The sequence below is a fragment of the Equus przewalskii genome, chromosome 1, assembly GCF_037783145.1.
Source record: "Equus przewalskii isolate Varuska chromosome 1, EquPr2, whole genome shotgun sequence".
NCBI lineage: Eukaryota > Metazoa > Chordata > Mammalia > Perissodactyla > Equidae > Equus > Equus przewalskii.
Window position 1 is genome coordinate 150,095,446 of NC_091831.1, and position 24,751 is coordinate 150,120,196.

Genomic DNA, 24,751 nt, shown 5'->3' on the forward strand with positions numbered 1-24,751 from the left:
CGACAGGGGTAATGTCAGACTCCTCAGTTGCCAGGAAAAGGCCCTCCACGGTCTGACCCCAGTGTGTCCCTCCTGCTTCATCCTGCAGCTCTCTCAGAAACCCCTTCCCCCTCCACACTGAACTGCTCCACCCACCAGGCAGAATGGGGCCTCTTACAATTCCTGTGCCTGGAATGCCTCTTTCTCCCTCTTTACCTAGCAAGCTCTTTCAAGACCCATCTGTGAAGTCTTTGCTGACATTTCCAGCCCTCCCCTGACTTTTAAAAATACATCTATGTGCCACATAACTTTTCAGTCAAGATGGACCTTATATACGATGATGCTCTCATGTGATTAGTACCATATAGCCTAGGTGTGTGGTAGGCTATCCCATCTAGGTTTGTGTAAGTAGGCTCTATGACGTCCACACATGAAATTGTCTGATGACACCTTTCTCAGAATGTATCCCTGTTGTTAAGCAATGCATGACTGTAGTGTTTTAACATAGTATTATTGATGGAAAATCTATTTAATTCTTATGACTTAGTTTTGTATTGCTTAAGTCAAACTGTCTTTCTTATATCTCTGGCCTGAATGTAATCTGCCTTGAAAAGCTTTTCATCAATGCTTGCAGAAAGTGGGAAGTGTTTTTATTGTGTTAGCTAAAAAAAATGGATCTGCCTAGACTTCAGGTGTAAGTTTTGCAATGTAATCTGCATGTACTCTGGTCTTTGTAGATGACCGTTTCAAGTAAACCACAGAACGTTGTGTCCAGTTGCTGCAGTTTGAATTGTGTTAGCAATCTGGAAGGTTGAAGGGGTACTGAAATTAATTACATGACAAGTTGCTTTAAAAAAAGATATAAATGTATTTTTAACATATATTTAAAAATACATACACCATATTGTAACTTACCTATTTACATGACATCTTGCCTGGTAGGCTGTGTGTCCTTCAACACTGGGAACCAAGGCTTATCTATCTTTATTTCTCTAGAACTTAGCTTAATGGCCATTTCACGTTAGGACACAAGGAAAGTGTTACTGTGGGTGCAAAACATTAGGACACTCTTTCCATATATATCAGGACTTTTAGGTGGGAAATCTGCGTTTTGCTCAGGTCTGGGAGGGGGGGAAGGGATTCTAAGAAGGGAATATGAAATAAAACTCCCTGTCATTGAAACCCAGGTTAAACATTGAAGGCAAAACAATTTTTTCTTCACACATAATGTCCCTGTTCTCTGGCGTGGAAGTAATAGAATTGTTAGTTAAGTAAGCTCAGATGGTTTCCTGTTTTTCCATTGCTAAAGAGAGAGAGACATTTAAAAACATGCTTTGACTAGCTGAGATGCCTGAAGTACGGTCAGAGCCGTCCTGGTGATTCCTCGTCACAGTCCTGGCTGTGAAGAGAAGGAAAAGGTGTGGAGCATGAAGCTTCCAGCAAACAGTTGACGTCGCCCCCTGGTCCGTCGGTGGCACGTGCTGGGCATCTGTTCCCTCTGCAGAGAAAGGGGTGCCCTGCCTCCCTTCGGGGCTGCCTTTGCTGTGGGGGAGGGGCTCTAAGGACCTTGGGAGGCTCTTTCTGCGTGGTGACCTGCATGCGCCCACAGGCTCAGCTCTCGGATGCAGACTGACTGGGTTCACACAGATACTGTCCCACGCACAGCCACCGGGCACTGCCAGCCAGATGGACACGTGAAGAGAAGGATTAGGAGTGCCCAGGAGAAAGAGCAACTCCACGGGGAAAGGCACCTTTACAGGTCCACTTAGTTGTTTTCAAGAGGAGTGTGCTTTTTGTGCCTTCCTTGTTAGAAAGAAGAATACAGATTTCAACAGGTAGATCAAATGATGAAAATACAGGATCTGAGACGTGTTTATCTGGAACGTGCCTTATGACTGAATCTCTTTGCATCGAAGGGATACATTTCCTTAGCCACGTGGCATGAAGAACGTAGAGTCATCTTATTCTCTTACCTTTCAGGCCCAAGAAAGGCAGGCATCAGAACTTTGCCTTCGTGAAATGTGCCAGTTGCCTGGGCTTATTTCTGTTTTGATTACCCTTATTGATGTGTGTGTGGTTTTGTGTGTTTGTTTTGGTGTTTTCAAGGACAGATTTTATAGGCAGTAAATCTATTAAAATGTAGTTTTTCAAATTAAAGTCATGTCATTAAAAGTACAAATTTTACAACCATAGTTCTTCTTTAGGGGCTCAAGTTAGTTTGCAAATCTTATTCTTTCTCTAAGTCTAGCATGTTTCACCAAGCGTTTTTAAGGGGTCTTGAAAAATGTTTGGTTAACTTGAATAAGACTAATTAATTAAATACTTCCAATGGTTTTAAACTACAATTATGAATTTTACATTTTAGATTATTTTAAAATACTTCAGATGCCTTCCTGAATTCTAAATAGCTTTTATAACTCTAGCAGATTAGAGTGATGAACAGTAAAGCTAACGTTATTTTAGATGTTCCAGAGCTATGCATAAACTTAATAAGATTTAAATTTAAAACCACAAGTCTAAGGCACTTAATTATATATTCCAAATTGAAGTTTCAAGGCTATCATTCTAATATGCTCTTGAACATCATCGACATATAGAATCTCAAGACACACAGATTCTTTCCTAATGAAAAATATCAGTACCATGACTTGGGCTTTTACTTTTCTATATTTAACTCTAAATTTTCCAGAGGTTAGACTACCCATTCCCACTGAAGGAAGGCCGTTCCCATCCTAGTTAATTGAGGTCTCTGCCAGCTGGCTCACAGGATTCCTCTCAGGGGTCCTGCTGTGAAATTCACTGAACCCTAGATTGCAGTTATGGCACAGTTTTTAGAAGAGAAAGAGGACATATTGTCCTACGGGGCACACAGCCCACATAGCCTGATTGCTCAGTCTGTTGACAGAAGACGGTAGGACCCACCCAGGGTCCTGACTGGATTGGATCTTGCATTTCTTTGGCTTATAAAATAAATGAATATTCTTCCCATATATTTCTAAAGACATGCAAACTTGATGGAATCTCGCTATGTTTTCATATTCTTAGGACGGCACCATTCTCGTGGAATATTCCAAACGGTACGGATCCTTCACTTGACCTCCGATTGCATTTTGGATTATTCATGTGGCTTTTTCTGACTGGCCATCACAAATTATAAGGTCAATCTTCTGACATCATCTAGGCAAACATTATTATTTTCCACATTATTGTTCTTAATTATCACGACAATGTATCAGAATATCTATCTGTTCCTCTTCTAATTCACTGCACAAATTGTTTATCAGTTACTGGAAACATTTCAAAAGATACCAAGGGGCTGCTCTTATTAACTCGTCTCAGTTGCACTCCTGACCTCCTGGGCACGGGCAGGAGGTCATTTGCCCCTTCTTCTTCTAGGAACCTTTCCACGCCGTTGACTTTTGCTTCTGCAAAGGAGATGCAGCGGCCTCGTCCCATAGGCCATTTCAGCGTGGGCTAGATAGAAAGTCACCATTGTCACCCTTCTGGGTAATAGTAAGCATACAGTGCACACATCGAGTTGGTTTTTATCCTCTGGCGAGAGAGAGAAGAAAAATTTTCATTAAAAAAAAATTATTATTTATGTGTGGGGGGTAGTTTGAGGAAATACTTCCAGAGGTGAGAAGTTGTTTGGTTTCTGTAACAGAGGCTTCCGTTTCCCTTAACCGCAGCCCTACCTATAAGGAGGCCTTGGCGCAGAATTCACCAGGGCTCTGCCTGAAGATCTGCCATTTTGTAAGGTAACGTCTCCGCTTGCAGCCGGCACTTTGTGGAGTGGGCGAAATGAAGGACTGAGACAGGGGACTTGACTTCCTCCCTCGTCCTCCCCACCTTTCTCTTCCTGACCATGTGTAGAACACCACACAGGTGGACAGGCTGCAAAGGGCAATCCTTAATTCTGGAAATTCCCCAACAGAGCACACTCAGTGTTTTCTGGTGAGCCTGAGCTTAATATTTTAAACCAACATTTTCCTCAGTCTTACAGCATTTTCGTATCAAATAGCATCGGGAGAGATACAGAGATGATGAAGGATCTCTTTGCTATTTTGTTTGTTTTTATCCCTAATTATAAAAGTAATATAGGTCATCTTGGAGCATTTTGAAAATACAGAAAAGAATACAGTAATAATCACTCATATCCAACCACCTGCTTTGGTGTATTTCCTTTGTCTTTTTTCCAAGCAGATTTTTTTAACATAGTGAAGATCAAAATATATATAAAGTTTTATATCCTATATTTTTCACTTCATACCATAGGAATCCTCTCTAATCCTTAAACACATTCTGTAAACATTATTTTTAACGGCCGTGTAATATTCTAAGATATGAGAAAGGGGAATTTACAGATTCATTGCCCCATCTTTGGACATTTGGTTTGTCTGTAGTTGTCTTTATAATTATCTCTGATACACATGATGGTGCCTAAGTCTTTGTATTACGATGCGCCTTGTCCCATCAGAGCATTTAGCATGCAGAGGGCAGAGGACTGTCAGCAGGTGATCCTTCCATCCTCCAACCCCTACCCCAGCTCCTCATATTCTGTAGGTAGTGTATATATTCTGTATTCCTGGGAGTTCAGAGGGACAAACCAACCCATGCCTTATTCTGAGTCCTCCTCGTGGGAAGACGCCACCAAAGTGTGAGTCCTTGGCTTCAGTTTCAGATGGTGTTTTGTAACTCCCGCCTTGTAGGTATTGGATAACGGAATTCTGGACCATGTTTAAAATGGATGCCAGCTTGACAAATGCTATGGAGGAGTTTCAGGAGCTGGTGAAAGCTAACGGCGAAGAGTTGCACTGCCGCCTGATTGACACAACTCAAATGTGAGTGTCAAGGTTTTGACTAAGCTTTCAAAACCACCTCCCTCCTGTAATGCAATCCAAGCTGTTCAGCTAGGTTCCCACTCCCGGCTGTGACTGCTGTGCTTGTTCACCTCTCTGAGAAGCTCAGACAGGCAGGTTCCAGTTGCCTCACCAAAGTGAAAAGCCTGACATTTAACAGGAAAGCAGAGAAGCCACCTGGCGATAAAGCTGTAGGTGACTAACATCCAAGAGCAGAAGAAAAAAAAAGTCCCAGTGAAAAAGAAATCAAGCAGCAAGATATTGACTCAAATTTATCCAGATCGTGAGAAACTGAAAGTGCAGTGACTAAATCCACACGTCCTCAGCAGCTAGTGCCTGAGGCACCCGAACGTGTCAAGGGGGACGGGCCTGCTGAGAAATGTGTTGACAGAGGGCTTATAACAGACATGGAGGTCTGTGCAAGACACTTAGTGTCAGTGATGGAAAGGGTCTCAGAAATATTTCAAATTATTCCTCGGATTTCTTATTTATGAGATTGGCCCTTTCTGGAAAAATGAGTGCCTTTCCTAATTTTGAGAGAGGAGGGTGTACACATTGTAGGCTAAGGCCTTCACGATGTGGCCACTTCATTTTGGAATAATACAGATTCCTAGGATCTAGAATTCTAGGACTGAAACATATTCTAGAGATCATTTTATCCAACATCTTGAGAAACTGAGGCTCAGCAAGGTTGTGACTCATCTGGGGTCACACAGCTAGTTAAATTAGTGGCAGAGGAGAAGCTGGACTGTGAGGGCCCTCAAGGCACTGTGCCATAGCCACAAAGAAATGAATTCAACATCACATTTCATAGTCCCAAATAAATTTATATATCAGTTTGGATTCTCTGTACTTCTCTGCTTAGAATTATATAACTTCAAAGATAAAAGAAATTTTTGAATTAACAATGTCCTCATTTTAAAGGTGCAGAACCTAGGGTGCAGGGCAGTTCTCCAACCCGGACCTCCTCATCCCAAGATGTCCCTAGCTGACTTTCCCCTACCAATATTTTCCACAGTATGTATGTTCTTTAGGAATTAGTCACCGGCATATTACCTGACCGGATATACTTGAGAAATAGTGAGTTAAACTTTCCTTTTGCAGTGCTTCTCAGAGTCTGTGATATGCTCATTGGCCAAGGGGGCTACAGAATTTGTAGCATTTCCCAAACTCTTCTGAGCACAGAATCCTTTTGTCAAGAGACAAGGTCCTCAAGAATACTAGTTTGGGAAACACAGATCTGCAACCCGCTCCCTCTCAAAATGGCTGCTTTCCTTTGCTTCCTTAGTGAAGGAAATGGAAACTGAGTAAGAAATACATGGATTGATTACAAGAAAATGTGTGTAATGGGGAACACTCCAGGGCTAGCTAGGCTTTCATTTCAGTGGCTGGGGTCAGTCTGTCCAGAGTGACCACATGTTCCTACACATGAGTCCCCACAGCACGGCTTCTCCTCTCTCTGGTTCTCTGTGCTCTTCTGGCATGAAAACTGCCCTATGACCTTGAGATTTCCAACCAGAGAGCCTTCCCATCACCTTCATGAGAATGAAGGAACACACAGTAGGCGTGGAGAGAGCACACATGCCAGGGGCTAGACAAATGAGCCAGGACCAAAGGCCAGGAAACTGTGACCACTGCCTGAGACCCTGTCCTTCCCACAGCCCTAAAGTTAACACATTTTTACCCAGTTCCCATGGCACATGCAAAAGTTTCATTGAAAACAAGCAAGGCTTCCTAGTTGGCACCATAGAAAAAATTGATTCAGGGAAACTCAGTTAATGCATTGTTTTGGCCAAGGAAAGTTAGCTAATGGTGCTTTGTATATTCTTGTGGGAAAGCTTAATGGGTTTACTTGCCTTAAAAAGCAATTTGATTTATCCTTTTTCCCTATCTTCTCCCTTTCGTGTTTACTCACAAAAGCAATGCTCGTGACTGGTCCAGGAAACTTACTCAAAGGATAAAATCAAACACCAGCAAGAAACGGAAAGTCTCTCTGCTCTTTGACCATCTGGAACCAGAAGAGCTCTCTGAGCACCTCACCTACCTTGAGTTCAAGTCCTTCCGGAGGATATCGGTATGTACCCAAGGGGCAGGGGGAAAAGCTGCATGGAGTATTTCTGAGACTAAGCAGACAAATTCAAGAGCCCGCCCACCTCCTAACCCTAGAGGGCCCTCTCCGTGCTGGTCGGCTTTCCCAGCAGACTTTGTATAGTCTGGAGAATCAGTACACTCAGAACTCCTTTGTTGCTCCTGCTGTGGGTCCCGCCTCCCATCCTCCATGCCCGCTCCCTCATTCAAATGACGATGGGTATGCATGACACCCTGCACACATGCATTTGTGAGTGTACACGCAGCATACACAGACACACACATTTTACCCCTGATAATCAATAGGCTTCTAGAAGTTTTTCATTTTCCTCCAAAGAAAAGTGTGCAGCAGTGGGGGTGGGGAGGGGAGGGCTGATATGTTCTCTAAGGGTTTGAGTTCATTCTAGGATAGGCTTTGGATGGCTCTGGGGAATCTCAAAATAAAGTAGATGCTACTGGTCTAGCCCAAAATCTACCTAAAGCCTTGAAGTGGTGCTGACATGGCCCAGCAGTGATGCATGATTCTAGAGATAAACTGTGCTGACCCAGACCTTGCTCCTTAAAACTCCATGTGATACCAAACAACACTGGTTCCGTACAAGAGAACTTGACGACATGTCAGATGCCAGCAGACCCTAACTGGGCATACGCTTTCCTGAGAAATGACACCCTTACTCCGACTCAGCCCCCACCCCTACAAAAGATACAGTCTTCAGCTTTGCTCTAGAAAGAGAGAGGGCCTAATTGCTGGATGCATTTCTTAGAATGACCTGTGTTCCCCAGATGAGGGGATGGGGGCCCAGAGGGCTTGAACAAGGTCACATAGCTTATTAGAGTCAGAGCTGGAGCTAGGGTCACATGCCTCTCAGTCACTCGGCGCCAATTTATTGAGCCTGGTTGTGCCTGGAAGGAGATCTGCACACCAGGTTACAGAGGTTATTTCATCTTTTCACCCATAATGTTGATATCCACCCTATTTTCACACAGCTGTTGGGCCATCAGCCAGGAACCACCTAGCTCCCATTTGGAAATGAGTCTCCAAGCATTGCTCTGTGTAGCCCCCCAGTCTCCTCTTTGGCACCCCTCAGACAGAACCACAGGCCCTGCTTGGGAAGCTTCACCTGGGGAGTTTCCATTTGGCCGTGCCTGCCCCTGCCATGGGGAAGGACACTGGAAAGAGCCATTTATCACGCTGGAAATCTGAGCTGTGCTGGGGCCCAGCTGGCAGGGCTGCTCGGTCAGGCCTGTAAGGTGTCTGCTTGATGCCAAAGTGAAAAATCAGTGTAGCACAAGGACCTGGAGCCTGTGCTCCCGCAGGGTAGAGGCAGTGTTCTATTTGCAAAAGAAAACGTCAGTTTGAACTTTCACTTCTTTTTAATGGCATGGTCCCCTCATAGAAGAAGACTGGGGTTTTTTTTTGTTTTTTCTACACAGTTCTAAACAGTTCTCCCAAACAATAATTTTCCCTCCAACATTGAGTTGGAGGGAAAATTTATTTCTGCTGTGAATTGAGTGGTATTTGATATTTTCTGTTTATTATAATATTTTAGGGGGGTTGGGGAGATTACTTGGATAATTATTTTATAAAACAAGTGGATTCAATATGTTATATTTATAGCGGGGCAGATATATATATATAAATGTATTCATTGGAATGAGTCATGGGAACTTTCTCTTAGAACTACAAGATTTTTGCTTTATATGTCTCTCTTAAGGATAGTTTTGGTCCTACTTGTGTTTTTCCACCTGTTAGCAATCACAGCATAGTAAAATGGGGCTAAGTTAATTTGTATTTATTTTATTTAGGTTGTGAGTTTCTCTCATCAGTGTATTTACTAGTCTGGCAGGATGAAGGTTTGTATACTGAAGTAACGGCCCCCTAAGCCCCATGCCCCGCAATCTCAGTGGCTTCACAAACAAGTTATTTTTCACTCACACTACAGGGTCTAACATGGGTCAGCAGGGGCCTCTGCTGATCACAGTGTGGATGTAGGATGCTTCATCTTGACGTGAATTTCCACAGTCTCTGCAGCAGTGGAAAGGCAACACGGCAAGTCATTCACTGCCTCTTGGATATTTTCCTTGAAACTCACATGACTTCCACACACATTCTACTGGCTAAACTGTGTCACGTGGTCACACCTGATTTCAGAGGGGAGGGTTCCGAAGCAGAGAGCTGAAAAGAGTTGGGGAGCAGCACCGAAAGCTTCCATAGGAGCACTGGAGCAGAGCAGGCTACTCCTTCCTCTTGGTTGTACTGTTTGAGCAGGAGTGTTTGTGACAGGGACACAATAGCTACAGTCATCACTTATACAGGGATCTTCTGGAACATTTCCCGTCTCACATATGCTGCTTCATTGTCAACCACAGTCAGTGCCATTGTCCAGCTGGGAAACTATGGTCACCAAATATGTAGAGCTAACCAGGTTTCGCGCACCCCACTCACTTGGCCTCTGCTCAAACTGGTGAGCAGAAGGAAATCCAAACAGGTTTGTTTTAGCATGAGGTTAATAATTATCCTATTAGCACCACCTCACATTGATGTAGCAGTTTGGAAAGTTAAGGTGCTTTTATGCATTACCATGTCTGATGTTTGTAAGAACTCCATGTCCCAGATAGGGCAGATTGTACCCTCCCGCTTTTAAATTAAGAAAACAGCTGGGGGGGGGGGGGGCCGGAGATTAGATTTTTGTGAAAGGATTATCTTTTTTTCCCCTTAACTTCAGCAATAGAGCTAGAACTAGTACTGAGATTTTTCTTCTATACTGTGTTCTTTAGAAATTAGAAGAGACAGTATCAATATCTACTTAAATACTATATTTAGATTAACCAGGATGTGTACACATCTACTTATGCCTAATGACTTTTGATGTAGAGAGACCATAGGTAGAATAATAAAGATTTCCTTCCTCTCATTCTTGTTGGCCAAGTGGAGGGCACGCAGAAGGCGGCCTTGCAAGAGCTCCTCTGTCCCAGAGCAGTTTCTAGCTGTCAGCTGGGCAGAGGTGATACGCCTCTATCTCCCAGAATACCAGAGCGGCAGTCCTAATGGGTTTCTTTTCTCCTAGTTCTCTGATTACCAGAATTACCTTGTGAATAGCTGTGTGAAGGAGAACCCCACCATGGAGCGGTCCATTGCCCTGTGTAATGGCATCTCCCAGTGGGTACAACTGATGGTTCTCAGCCGCCCCACCCCACAGCTCCGAGCGGAAGTCTTTATCAAGTTCATCCAGGTGGCTCAGGTGAGTGACTGATTTAGACGTTAGGCCTGGGCTATGAGATAAATTATCCTCTTTCCCCCAACCTAGTCTATCCATTATACATGCTTTTCCCTCCTGAACCATGGAGCGGCTGGGGTGGTTGTGTGCCTTCAACTGTCCCCAGATGTAGATATGGTGACTATTCTCTTTCCCACGCAAGGATAATATGGAGAGGGGCATACAGGGGTCAGGATACGGTTTTAGATCTGTTTAGATCTGTACGGTTTTAGATCTGTAGATCTGTTTAGATCTGTTAGCATCTTCTCAGAAGATGCTTACCTGCCTACATTTTCTCCCCAAATCTGGCCCACATGACAAAAGGAAGGGCAATTCCCAGTTTTATTGGGGCTGCACCAGCCTGAGTTGTCCTTCGTCTTTGAGCCCACGTTGTTTTGAATGGCTAGGTTTAATGTTTGAGGGGCAGAGTTTAAGCATTTGAGAAGAGGAAAACAGGTACTGTGAACACATTTCGAAATTCCCCAGAGATTCCAGCTCCCCTGTCTGAGTTAGTATCCTAGATAGGCACTGGTATTGCCCTCAAAAATAAAATCGCCTGGCTAATATGGGGTGAAGGATATGAACGATTACGCTTAACATTTTTCCAGCTCCAGATGGTCTAGACCAGTGTTTCCGAAAGTTTGGTACCTGGACCACCTGCTCTGATAGTAACTAAAGGTATAGTAAAAGCACAGATCTCTAAGCTCAACCCCCGAGCCGGGGGATCAGAACATCTGGGCTTGGGTCCAGAAATCCTTGTGTTAAACAAGTACTTTGATTGATGCTTAGAAACACTGATGTAGAGGGTCGTCACAGACCAGCTGCAGCAAAAGCGGGGAGATGTGACATGTTGCTAGATTTGGGACCTACTGGTCTGGAGTTAAACGTAAGGGAAGAAATGAACAGAAAATTACAACATCTGATCACTCATTTTTGCCAGTGTTAGGAAGGAAGACTTGCGGCTGGAGACAAATGTAGCCTCTACGCTCCCATCTAAGTGACATGTACAGTGACTGCTCTCATCTGTTTTCTGTATCACAGAAGCTCCACCAACTACAGAACTTCAATACATTGATGGCTGTGATAGGAGGGCTAAGCCACAGCTCGATCTCCAGGCTCAAGGAGACAAGTTCCCACATCCCACACGAAATCAATAAGGTCAGTGCTACTGTCTCCTCCGGGCCCCTTAGCAGCATTCCTGGACCAGTGTCAACATTTCCTCCTTGAGCGGCAACCTAGAGAGCATTTCTGAACCTCATCGTCCTTTGTCAACCAGGCAAAATATCAGGGAGGCAAAACCCACAGGATGAGGACGTCACAGATCTGAGAGTGACTATGATTCCGTCTGGCCTGTGTCACTGCACACATTCCTGACGATCAGTTAAAATAATGTATGCCTCCTTCCCGTGTTCATTTACCACTGACTATGCAGTCACCATCTTGAACACCGACTCCCTTGCTCCAGCAACTTGCTCTGAAATGTTTTCCCAAAAGGAATAGTGGTTCCGTTGACCATAGTTCAGTTTGCATGTCAAGTGTAGTTATAGAGTGACACATAAGAAACCACGCTATCCAGATCCCTTGGAGAGTGACATTCTGGATAGCTGAATTGTCCCTGGAAATGAGCTTTTCAGCTGCCATTTTAAAGTAGATAGTGTTTTATTGAGGAATATTTTTCTTGAGTGTCCCATGCACTTTCCTACATTATTCATTAGATTTTACACAATGGACTTTAATCCTTTATGACATAGGGCTGTTATACATATAAGCCACTGGGATATTCTGCAGATCTCAATGCAGCCAGGTATGGTGGGGGTTAGAGAATGACTGCTCTTTGAGCATTTTCATCTGGTGTAAGAGGTCAACCAGCCCTCCCTTACGAAACTCAAACCCCAATGCTCCCGAGCTGGCACCGAGGGAGACTCTCTTAGGGAGAGACGTCTGAGCCACAGTGCCCCAGCTGTTTTTCCCAGGTCTTCAGCCTCCTTTTGGGAAGTCTCTTATTAATCATGCCTTCTCTCACAGCTGGGCTCTGGGGATGCTGCCCCACCCCACCTCCCAATGGTCTGCTCAAAAGAGGACTCTCTAGTCACTTTATGATTCCCTAATAGTTCCGCTGAGGCCAGGTGGAACAACTGAAAAGACTGCCCCTGTCTCAGAGGTGACAGAAGGAGACAGTCACAAAGATTAATATGCCTTCGTGCCATTTTGCTCACAAGATATAGCTTGCTCCTCTTCAGCCTGTGGGCCCCGACCCCCAGGGTGGTCTGCCTAGTGAATTAGTAAGTCCAGGGTTAAAGTAAGTGTCCCCTAGTAGTTTATTTCACCTTCGAGGGGGGAGAAACATCTCTGTCATTTTTGCTGTTAGTCTCTTGCCTCGTGAGCACCTTCCACACTTCACACTCACCTGCACTGTTGGCAGGAGGTGTGTGATGAGGAGGCTCTCTTGTCTTGCCAGCTAAAGTCATTGAGGGAGGCTAACGTCATTGAGGGAGGACCTAACATTCTTCACTGGGGGGAAATTCTACTTCTTAGGCCTCAATTTTACTGAAAGAATTTCTGGTACAGTGTTTAAAATGGTTATTTTGCACTGTAACGTGATTGGCAGATGGTCTTTACATCCTGTCTTTGCTCTTGAGGAGCTGGTCATCACGCAGGGAATGAGGTTCTATGAACTGCTTGCTGACGTGAGCCAGGTGTGTTTGCAAAGAGCCCCAGATCTGGCTGCTCCCTTTTCGTGCTGGAGAGCAGCCGTGCTCTTCCAGCGCCGGGGCAGGCTGTGAGCTCTAACGAAGCCCCCTGGGACCTTCACCTCATCCTCTTTCATGGCCTTCGCTGAGAACTGGTCTAGTCTGTTCAGTCTCTCTGGGTGAGGGTTTCAGCCTGTGAAGGGAATGTCACCTGCTAACAGAATAAGAACTTGCAATAGATGACTGATGCTCCGCCTGTAGAACACGTTTTCCTATGCCAGCAAGACAGTTAGCACTCTGACATCACATTGCATATGGGATGGACTGGAGTCTCTGGAAGCATTCAGAAGACACTAGAGAGAGGACCTGCATGGCCTAGGGATAGAGGTCAGAGGGACACTTACTGTTCACTGTATACTCTTGTACCTTTTTAATGTTTATATTGGGAGCTTATATTATTTATTTTTAAAAAGAAAAATTTTAGCATAAAAATAAACAAAACCTCATTTAGAATTTTCCAGTTATGTAGTAGAATCAAGTAAAGCAGATCTTGTGTTTGCAAATACACCCTGTGATGTTCGACGTGAACTGGGGTTTTAATTCGGGAGTCATAATCTGCACCTTTTAGATGGATCACCCCCTGCCCAACAAATTAGGGATGGGGTGAAACCATGGTAGGGGCTCAGTGTAAACAAGGTGGCCATTGCAGACAGTACACCCTGCCTGGTGGGGACCTGTGATGGGATCTCTTCTTCTGCTTTGTAGGTTCTGGGTGAGATGACGGAGCTGCTGTCCTCCTATAGAAACTACGACAACTACCGGCGAGCCTATGGGGAGTGCACCCACTTTAAGATCCCCATCCTGGGGGTGCACCTCAAGGACCTCATCTCCCTGTACGAAGCCCTGCCTGACTACCTGGAGGATGGGAAGGTGAATGTACCCAAGCTGCTGACCCTTTACAATCATATCAACGAACTGATCCAGCTGCAAGAGGTACCCCCGCCCCTGGAGGCCAACAAGGACTTGGTGCATCTGCTGACGGTGAGCTCACACGTGAGACAATTACTAAGCACTTGCTGTGTGCCAGGCACCACTCGGCACCTTGCCAAATATTAGCTCAGTTAATCCTCATAAAAGTACTGTGTCCATTTTATGGATGGGGAAACCGAGACACAACGACATAACTTGCCAGAGGACCAAACATTATTAAGCAGCAGAGCCTGGTTTCAGACCCAGGTGGTGGGAGTCCAGAGGCTGTGCTCGTAAGCGGTCTGCCCTCCAGACTTCTAAGAGTGTTTCCCTCCCCCTGCAAAAGCAGTCCTACGCTCTCTGGGAGGAGCTGATAGCAAATCAGGATGCAGCGCTTGGTAAGAGATGGAGACAGTGTGTGCTCATGAAAAACGACAAGACAGAGAATGTAAAAAACAAACAAACCAGGTTCATTATTTAGGTCCTGCTACCACTGGCTTAGATCCCTGGGTTCCCAGAGGTGTTCAGGCCAAGGGGAGGCAAACACTTGCAATGGTGCAGCGGCCCAGGATTAGCACTGGGGGTGCAGGGTGAGATCAGATGGACTCCTTCCAGACCTGGCGATTCTGTAGTTCACCAGCTTTGTGACTGTGGGCATGTAACTCTTAAGTCTCTGTTTCCTCCTCTGTAAAATCAGAGGGATTAGTCTCTGTGCATCCAGCTGGTGTCTAATCCTGCTGTCTAATCCTAGCCCTTCTGCTAATTGACCAGGTGACCTTGGCAGATATTGGCCTTAGACAACATCGTCTGTGGAAAGATGCACTGAATCTTATCTTTTGGATCACAAGTCCTGTGGTGAAAGCTGTGAACATTCGTCCCAGAAAAATATACATTAGCAATATACTCAAAAATACGCATGTTTTTGAGTTCTGGACCCCCGGAAGCCCATCCACAGACTCTAGGTTAAGAACGAGATTATTTCTAAGACCTCTCTCCTCCAAAATCTTATAGTTCTAAGATATATGAAAATCATTAACTCTTAATATTGTTTAATAATACCTGTTATTTAAACTGGGCTCTGCTGTTGGAATCAAATTATAACAGTGTCGGGCCTTTCAGATCACCTGTCTGCTTTGGGAGAGAACAAGTGAACTGTGGACCATCTGACCAGACAGGGCCTTTCGCTTGAGCTCTACAGAAGCTAGATATTAAATCATAGTTTAAAAGAGGGCATCTTGAGACTTCTCCAAAATTTAAAAACATTTTAACAAGAAAGAACACTTACACTATTGTAATACTAGGTTTACACCCTGCAAACTTTGTGCCTTTTTAAAAAACAAACTACTAAGAGCTTAGAAGAGTAAACCACTGGAGGGGAAAAACCAAGAAACAACACATCAGCCCTGAGGAAGGCAAATGGCATCCTAGCAATTACCCTGTTCTGCTTGTATCCACAGTTATCCTTAGATCTCTACTACACCGAAGATGAAATCTACGAGCTGTCCTATGCCCGGGAACCAAGGACCCACAAAGCCCCAGTGAGTGTTTCATATTAAGACTCCTGTGTTTAACAGGTGCTTTATAAGCCACTCACAGAAGTCATTCATCTTAAGGAACAGACTTTTAGTTCAGTATAATAAGCATGTTATGTTTCCATGTGCCCAACCTTGGGCTAGGAACAGAGAAAGCTTCAACATGTGGATGAGGAATAATGCCTGACCCTCAAGAGCCTGCAGTCTACTTGAAGGGTTAAGACTAAGAGTGTCAGAATGAGTGGTGGAATCAATCAGTGGTTTACAAATTAGGGAAAGGTTATAATCTTGTGGGCAGGAGTGACTTCTCCCTCCTATTTATTATAAAGCGTCCTCACATCAGTGGTTTCTCTTCTGATTTGTTGATGATAATGAGAGCAAGATGCATACTAAACAAAAGCTAAACTTCAGAGGACTTCCAGCTTGGTAGATTGAAAAGCCCCATCATCTTTAATTCATCTGGGTCAGACAGAGCCATCTGCTGGGTCTTTGGACCTCTTCTGCTGAGTCCCTAAAATAGCTCACAGCCCTGGTGCTGCATAGTAGCAACTGCACGGTTGCCTGGCCCCACATCTCCTACAGGCAGGTGAAATAATTTGGGTCTTCCCTCTGAAGGACCAACAATCCCCACAATATCCTGGGAAGCTTCCCAGCCCCAAAAGAAGTGATGCTCAAGGGGAGAGAGTTGCCCACATGTAAGAAATTCAGCTTATCTTTTCAGGTGGCTAAATTTGTCGTTATACACAAAGATCAAGTTCTAGCTCCCTATTGTAATGAAAGATGTTCACTGAAAATATTTGGTGGGTTCAATTTTCAGGGTGTTAGAGGGCATTTCAATGGAAAAGGTGCATTCTCCCATTTTTGGAAGAGATTTTAATTTGGGCCAAATCTCAAATACTTAGGAATGAATTTCATCTCAGCTTGTTCGTGCCTCAGATTTTTTTCTTGTGTGTCTTCCTGCCTTTTAGCTATTTTTCTCCTCATCCTCATCTCTATTAAATAGTAAGTAGAGAACAGAGAGGAAATTTAAATGATCCATTTTCCTCTTTGTTGATAGGTTTTGACAAAAAGTTTAATGGACAGGGAATTGAAACTCAGGCAAATGGAGAATTTTAAATTATCTGTAGATGTAGATAATGTATGTGAGGAGCATTTTGTAACCTGTAAAGCATAATACTTGTGTTAGCCAAGGTTACTGTCCTAGATTTCAGTGACGTGAGGGCTCTGCTCCTTGCCACTGCACACGGTTGAGGATTGTCCATGGATGCAGCCAGCAGGCAGGGGAAAGGAAGGAGCTGTAGGTTATATAATATTGCATTACAGTCACGGAGATTTCTCTGAATATTTCATTTTAGCCACTAACACCTTCAAAGCCACCAGTAGTAGTGGACTGGGCCTCTGGAGTGTCTCCCAAACCTGACCCAAAGACTATAAGCAAACATGTGCAGAGGATGGTGGATGTAAGTACAGCTGTGTTTCTGCCGACAAAAGGCACTGCCTGGCTTAGTTTTGTATAGGGGTGAGGGGAAGTTCAATGGTAGAAACACAAAGATAAGAAACTTGAAACTCATTCCTATGAGAGCACAGAGAACCACTTACTTCTCATATTGTGGCTGCAGAACTGTTCAGAAGTTACGTTTTGCCAACATACTTTGGCCTCATATCGGTGGGGGGGAGGTGTGCCTCCTCTTATGACCTAGCAGGAAAGCATATATTTAAAGGTTATCGGTTGATCTGGGGGCAGAGAGGTATTGGAAAAGGTTTGAGTCTAAGTAAGGGTAATAAGGAGAATCTAAAACTGAAAATTTGGGCACTGCTTGATTCAGTTCACTGTGCTAAATGCTAAGGGAGGAGTATATACTTTCATATTTCTACATTTGTCCCTGTGGACCATTCCAGTGTAATAACAGAAAAGTAAGAGCCAGCAAGTGACAGAACAACGAGCAGTAGAGGAGTAAGAGGGAGGAGGGAGCACTTCAAACTGGGCTATTAGTAGAAGCTTCAGAGATGCTGCAGTCCGAGCTTAGCAGTGAAAGCAGGGCAGGGTGGAGGGAGAACAGCCCCCTGTGCGATGAGCACGGAGTCCACGGTAGCCAGAGTGAGGGCATGACTGAAGTGGTGATGGTTGCATGTCCCTGGCCACCCTCCAGATGCCGGACCAGCGAAGACCTGGGATGTGACCCTGTGCTTCTTTACAGCAGCTTAAGGAGCATGTTTCCTTGTTCCTCTCATTCAGGCTGAGAAGAGGCTTTTATCAGCTGCTCCAGCCCCTTTATCATTTGGTTAAAGGGAGAAATGATTGGTTTCTCTTTGGCAAATCACCAAAGAAACTCCTTTTTTCACAGTCTGTCTTCAAGAACTATGATCATGACCAGGATGGATACATTTCTCAGGAAGAGTTTGAAAAGATTGCTGCGAGTTTTCCATTTTCCTTCTGTGTGATGGACAAAGACAGGTGAGGATTTGTGTGTGGCGATATGTGGTTCTGAGCCTGTTAGAACAGTTTGTGGGTGCATCACTGGAGGAATCTGTAAACTCAGATGTGTTGCTGCTGTGATCACTTACTGAATATTGGGGCTAAGAGAGCAAGCAAGTGAATACCTGTCTGCTTTGGTTTGGATCACAAGAGACCATGAAAAATGCATGCTTTTTTAAATGCCTCAGAACTAAAGATTACATAAATCTGCCAGGTTAGGAACAGTCAACTATAAATAAGAAAAAGTCTAGTCTTCCTTCTTGCTTCGTCCTTACAAGTTATGAGAAACCGCTACTATTTATTAATACTTTGCATATTTAGTTTTCTCAAGGTTACTTAAGTTCTATTTTCGTTCTCCATATGAAACCAAATGTTTGGTAGGTGGGTTCCAGTTATGTGTTATGTACTGTCTAAAGTCAGAAACTGCAGCATAAGGCTATTTCTCTCCCTGGACACGTATTTTCCATCATTTCTTTTTCAAGTTTTGTAGATACTGGTTAAATTAGTTAGGAAAACCTAGTTTAGCCAAAGTACAACTCTGTGGAAATGATTAATGCCAACTCACCTACTCATGACATGCTATCCCTGTATCCTTATTGCGGAGGGCTCACGGAAGTAATTACTAGCTAATACACGCTGTTCTACCACTCGACCACAAAGAAAGGTGAGTTTCTAAGGCTAGAAGCCTCTCTTGCTGCCCCCACCCTCCACTCATATCCTGGTCTCTGTCATTTGCTGGCAGGGAAGGCCTCATCAGCAGAGACGAGATCACAGCCTACTTCATGAGGGCCAGCTCAATCTACTCCAAGCTGGGCCTGGGCTTCCCTCACAACTTCCAAGAGACAACCTACCTGAAGCCCACTTTCTGTGACAACTGTGCTGGATTTGTAAGTTGTTCTTAGAGTGCCTCAGTGTTGAACTTGCGGAGGGGTATGAGACAGTTTAAATAATCGTCCAAGGCACAGACCTCATCCACTTAAGGCCAGGAAAAGGCCTGGGTCATAAATCCACTATAGTGAGCTTCTTGAGAACATTTGACTCTGATCAGCACAAACTTTTCCTATTTTCAAGGTCAGGAGGGACAAGACATATGAGAGATAAAGGAGGTTTCCCTCCCACTTGAGGTAGAGAGTAGAAGGGATGTCAACGTATAGCCTCATACCAGAGAGGTGAACAAGGTGTGGTGCATTCTGACTGTCTCCTGTTTGTCTCTTAGCTCTGGGGAGTAATCAAACAAGGATATCGGTGTAAAGGTAAGGCTCAGCTCTGTCGACTGTGTTGTCTTCCCTGGTCTTGCGGGCTCTTCTATAAAGCACTTTTTATCCATCATAGTTGTCCATTCAGTCCCCAACTTCTCAGCACAGTTCACAGCCACATCCCCAACTGGCTTCCCCAGAGCACCCCCTGAGAGTGATGCCACCACACAGAAGAGAGGAATGCATGGGTGATCAGTTAGGCAGCTTCCCCTGACAAGATCCTCTCTCTGCCTTGGTTGCCCTGGAAACAGAGATGGCTGGTAGGAGATTATGCTCTCATATGGTCATGGAAAGGTGGCTCCCCAAAGAAAGGCATAGAATTACTTTTAGAACAGAAGATAAGTGATTACCAAAGGCCTTTGTCAGCTTTCCTTTTATCAGTAGATACCTCAGGACATAACTGTCCTTCCTGTGACTAGAAAAATTCAGGAGAAAAAGAGAGGAGACCTTTTACAGCAAGGAAGAATAAGCCCTAACATCTTGGAGCCTGCAGAGGGTCCCCTTAGAGTAGGCAGTATGTGTGGGATGACCAAGACACCACCTTTTCTCTCCAAGATAACCAGATACTACTTTTGATTCTGAGACTCATGGTAAGGGCTATGACAAGATTGTGACATCCAGGGTTGACCAAATGAGAAAAATGCTAGGTTCACTAGGAATGTTAGGTGCCATAGCTCCAGAAGATAGGACAGGAATGTGTGACAAGCCACTGCCTGAATGCGGTTTTGAGACCCTGGAGAAGAAAGTGAAAGACTTCCTGACCTGAGCGTCTTGTCCACAGACTGCGGGATGAACTGCCACAGACAATGCAAAGATCTGGTTGTGTTCGAGTGCAAGAAGCGAGCCAAGAGCCCAGCAGCTCCCACAGAGAACAGCACCTCTGCGGGGCCCACGTCCAACCTTTGCTCACTGGGAGCCAAAGATATGCTCCACGGTAAGCAGGCACTGGGAGCATTCAGCTTGGAAAGTGAAGTGGGGAAGGATAAAGTTTTTGGAGAGGAACGATTACCTTTATCCTTGCCACTCTTATAGAAACCACCACAAATACCATTGTGGAAGACGCGTGTATATGATGCACCCTATATTTTAGGAGTTACACATCACCATTGGGTACCACAATTTTATCACACAAAATGAAAATGCAAATTTTCATGGGAGAAAGGTGGTAGAGAACAGCATGAAGGTCCAGGGCCTCAGTGTGCATCCTGGAAAGAGGCTGCACCTGGAGATTTCTCTTCTCTGAGCCCTCTCTCCACAGCCCCGCCCCCAGATGATAAGGACTTCTGAGGCTTTCTTAGAACCCACAAGGGAGTAGACTAATGGGTAGGATAAACATAGGTATATCATGGGCAACAGATGAAAACTGCTGTGAAATGCTATAAGCCAAGGTCTGCTTGTAATAAAAACTGACTACTGGATATTATTGTCATCCATTCAAATTGCCTCCATCTCTTTATTAACAATTATTCTCTGGGATGGCACCTGCTCATCAAATATTTTTAGCTGATTATCTTTCTCAATCTCACAGTAACTTTTTATATTTATCTGCTTTTCTTTCCTTGAAACTTACACCTCTCCTGACTTTTACAACACTGTAGTCTCCTGGACCTTTTCCTGACATTTTAAGGGCTCCTTTTCTGTTGCTTTTTTATTTGCTTTCTTCCCTTTGCTCCTAAAAGGCAGTCTATCTTAAAGCCTACCACCCATCTCAAATACATCCACCTTACTTTACTTTTTATAGTTAATATCTAGGCTGGGTCCTGGACAGGGGTGTTGGTTTAAAGAAAACTCCTTTCCCAACCAGTATCAAACAAGGGCAATATATGTTGAGACACACTACCACAAAGCTGGAACTTTCCTCAGACAGTTAAGCTGTGCCCATTGTACAAATGGGCAAACAGGTCCCACAGAGAATTCCCAGGAGCTGCTGGAGGCCACCACTATCAGGACCAAAAGTTAAGTGCTGAGAGATCCCAAATCGCAGGGTCCATAGAAAAGTATTTACAGAGAGTGTCTGTCTATATATTGACCCTGCTCTCTTTAATTTACGAAACATGACAATGTTGAGGCAGGGGCTTTAACTTATCTGCAGACGCAGAAACCATCTACGTAAGCTTTGTGCAAACAGAAAAAGATGCCCTTTCCTCAGGGTAGATGCAGCCTGACACCAGAGGCCATGGCTTGGCCAGCAAAGCCCCTGGGTTTCAGCCTCCTCCACCTCCTAAATTGGATCCCTGAAAATGAGTCCTGTGGAACTCCCATAACAATAAGAAAGATCTCATTTGGAACCAGTGTGTCAGTCTTGAGTCTCTGCTTTTCTGACTTAGAGTCCTAACATGTCATACATCTTTCTACAGCACCTGAGGAAGGACCTTTCACATTCCCTAATGGGGAGGCTGTGGAACACAGTGAAGAAAGTAAGGATCGGACCATCATGCTCATGGGAGTGTCCTCACAGAAGATTTCCGTTCGGCTAAAGAGGACTGTCGCCCACAAGGCCACCCAGACCGAACCACTGCCTTGGCTTGGCAGCGAGGGCCCTTCTGGTCCCTTTGTGCTGTCTTCCTCAAGGAAGACAGCCCAGGATACTCTCTATGTGCTTCCCAGTCCCACATCTCCGTGCCCCAGCCCAGTCTTGGTCAGGAAGCGGGCTTTTGTCAAGTGGGAGAATAAAGAATCTCTCATAAAATCAAAAGAGGAGCTCCGCCGCCTCAGACTCCCAACCTACCAAGAGCTGGAACAGGTACCTTCTTTTTCCTTTTCTTCAGACTCTCTCTCAGAAAAGTGGGGCTAAACCAGGGAAGAACATGTAAAATGAAGACTCAGACCAGGCTGATCACTAGGCAGGATAAAGCAAGCAAGAAAGGAAAAAGAGTATTCTGGCTTTCTCTCAAAGAAACCAGTGGGGGCCCTGGTTCACGTTATAGGAGTAGATGAGGATATACAGTGCTCCCTATTGCCATAAAGGTACCATTTCAAAGTGTTGGTCCCAGGACCCAAAGCTCTGTTCACAGTAGGCTCCTTGAGAAAAACCAGTTTCTACTGATCAGCTTTACTGTGCTGACACGACAGCTTTTCTAGATGAAACTTACAACAAAGTTGCCTGGGCATCTTCCTAAAAGGTAGGTGATCTTTGTGCTACAAAAAAAGAGGCGAGTATATTATAGCTCACCACAGGAAAAGCCTCCCTCTTAATATAAATGAGGGAAATCTTTTCGAACACATCAGGGAATGTGCTGATCTTCTATATATATATTTGAACTGCTAAATCAACAGCAGCTGGCAAATGCACAGTTGAATATAATACATAGCAATATAATCTATAAATGGTAACAATTGTGGTATCAGGAGCTGCTTTTTTGTTAGGCTCACGATGTCCTAATTATAAGGTACCTTATAGGAAGCAATAGAAAAGACAAAGTTTATCAAGAAAAGGAGAACAGGAGTTTGGGAATATGGTGCCAAAGTTTGAAAGAAGGGGATAATGAGGTTAAAAAAATAAGAAAACATAGGAAAATAGGAGATGGGACAAGAGGCAGTTGTCCAAATACTCAATTCTGTGGGGTCAATTACTAATGTACTGCTTTTTGTTTAGAGTACAAAGCTCATGGTGAGAGCTGGCTTAGACAGACCTCGTCATGGGACAGTAGTTGCCTACCAGTGATAGGTAACCTAAGTCATCTTAGGGATGGGAAAGCAAGGATACATTAGATCCAACATTATCATTCATTTTATTAAAGGGGAAGAATGCTTGTCTGCATTTTTTTTTTTTTTATAGATTGGCACCTAAGCTAACATCTGTTGCTAATCATCATCTTTTTTCTCCCCAAAGTTCCCCCAGTACATGGTTGTATATTCTAGTTGTGGGTCCTTCTGGTTGTGCTATGTGGGATGCTGCCTCAGCATGGCCTGGTGAGTGGTGCCATGTCTGCACCCAGGATCCAAACCAGCAAAACTCTGGGCCGCTGAAGCAGAGCACACGAACTTAACCACTCGGCCATAGGGCCGGCCCCTGCCTTCCCCCCCGGCCCCTACTACATTGAGATTGGCAATGTGTTTTTGGAGGCCTATAGTACAAACACAAAACCAACATCCACCTAGCTAGAATTCCTTAAATAATTGCACATACGACATAGTGAAACTGCCCAAAAGGGCCTCAGGATTCCTGCCTTGTTCTCAATGTTGTACCTTCCCTGTCAGACTCCCAGTAATTGAATTAGAGAAACCAGATAATATTGGGAGGAACACATGAAAAAAGAAACACATTTTCTGGATGAAAGGTACTCTCTTGCTTAGAGTATTTTTTAAGACATACTTTAAGAACCAAGTCAATCAGAAGGTGGCAAATGTGGGTTACACAACACCATCTCTCTTTAGGGTAGAAACTGCCAAAAGCAACTTTTAAGAACAATGAAAGAAACCTTGAAAAGTGAACTCAATAGAGAGAACTCTGGTCTTGGGGGCAAAGATTTGTTTCTCGTGCCAGATATTTCTTACCTACCTGTTCAAGTGTGACCTATTTGGTCCTCTGTAAAGTACGGGGCTGGGATTCCATGCTTTCTATGGTTTGCATCAGATCTTGACATTTTACATGCCCATGAGAGGAAACAATGTAGTTGGCAACAATGACTTCTTGCTGTAAGTGGGTGTTAGAAAGATTTCAGATGAGTTAGGTCCAGAATAATTCCAACGCAGTAATACCAGAGCAGGAGACCCTCTCACCACCTTCCTAGTTGCCTCTCTTTACTTTTATGCTTGTCATAGGGACATAAGGACCAGAATTCACCATGTACCTTTTAGAAGAACAGTGAATCCCACTTTCCCATCAAGTAAAATCCTTACAGTGACTTGCCTGTCCCATCCACAATGAGTAGACAAATTAAGTTGGAATTTAAAATGTTATATTAATATTGTATACATTAATATTACATATTAAGTATGAATATACTTTGAAACCAGCATGGGACAAAAGAAAAAGCAAAGGCTCTTAGGGTCAGATATACCACCAATGTGCAGGGTCTTTGTGAGGGCTAAGATCCTCTATTATCATGTAACACAGTACCTGGCACATAGCAAATGGTAGCTAACAGACAGCTATCTAGGTAATTTACACTGAGAAGCAATTCAATGTATCCCAAATTACCCAGAAATTGCCCACTTTGGAGGATGGGGTTAATCAATATGGTATAATGTAAGAACACTGGATCCCAAGTCAGAAGACTGGGATGTCAGCATCATGGTGGCCTAAGTTATTCCTTTTTCCTCTCCCCTTTCATTTACAACTAATTGGTCATTCATAACCAAACAGAAGCGACTCTGCACATTATACCAGAATACTCTGGAGATTTCTACCTACCTGTGCTTCCGAAAATAGATGGATAGGACCTCACAGGGATCCGCAGATCCAAGAGAGTTGGTGAGCATGCCCCACCCCCACTTGCTGCAGTCAAGGGAAAAAGCAAAACCAGAGAGTGCAAAACAGAGCAGACACAAGAGAGAAAGAGAGAATTTGTGGAGGCTCACCAGCCTCATAGGAGAACCAAGCATGCCATCAAAGCAAGACAGAGACGAGTTTGTAGGCAGAGGAGAAGGGAGAACTCGAGGAGTCAGTCTCCCTCCCCATGGTGACAGTGCAACACACTGAA

General features: G+C 44.2%; 1 protein-coding gene and 1 long non-coding RNA gene across 10 annotated transcripts in view; one reads left to right on the forward strand and one right to left on the reverse strand.

Annotated features, from left to right (window-relative positions):
- The window catches only part of RASGRP1 (RAS guanyl releasing protein 1), a 75,882-nt gene that overhangs the window by 44,389 nt on the left and 6,742 nt on the right, over positions 1–24,751 (forward strand). For 3 of the 9 annotated variants that reach the window (XM_070625566.1, XM_008534158.2, XM_070625572.1), the window contains exons 4-16: positions 3,675–3,737; positions 4,689–4,820; positions 6,759–6,912; positions 9,995–10,168; positions 11,225–11,341; positions 13,639–13,914; positions 15,300–15,380; positions 16,730–16,834; positions 17,720–17,829; positions 18,593–18,737; positions 19,067–19,103; positions 19,888–20,040; positions 21,464–21,849. In XM_070625566.1, coding sequence (XP_070481667.1) covers positions 3,675–3,737; positions 4,689–4,820; positions 6,759–6,912; positions 9,995–10,168; positions 11,225–11,341; positions 13,639–13,914; positions 15,300–15,380; positions 16,730–16,834; positions 17,720–17,829; positions 18,593–18,737; positions 19,067–19,103; positions 19,888–20,040; positions 21,464–21,849 — 1,933 coding nt within the window. Of the gene's footprint in view, positions 1–3,024; positions 3,138–3,668; positions 3,738–4,688; positions 4,821–6,758; positions 6,913–9,994; positions 10,169–11,224; positions 11,342–13,638; positions 13,915–15,299; positions 15,381–16,729; positions 16,835–17,719; positions 17,830–18,592; positions 18,738–19,066; positions 19,104–19,887; positions 20,041–21,463; positions 21,850–22,884; positions 23,007–24,751 lie in introns of those variants that run through there. The other 6 variants (XM_070625596.1, XM_070625607.1, XM_070625605.1 and 3 more) reach the window with 3 other exon arrangements.
- Positions 828–24,357, reverse strand: LOC139084161 (uncharacterized). Its single transcript, XR_011541517.1, has 3 exons — positions 23,608–24,357; positions 16,974–17,070; positions 828–3,531 (listed from the first exon to the last, which is right to left on the reverse strand). It is a non-coding gene; the product is annotated as an uncharacterized lncRNA (long non-coding RNA).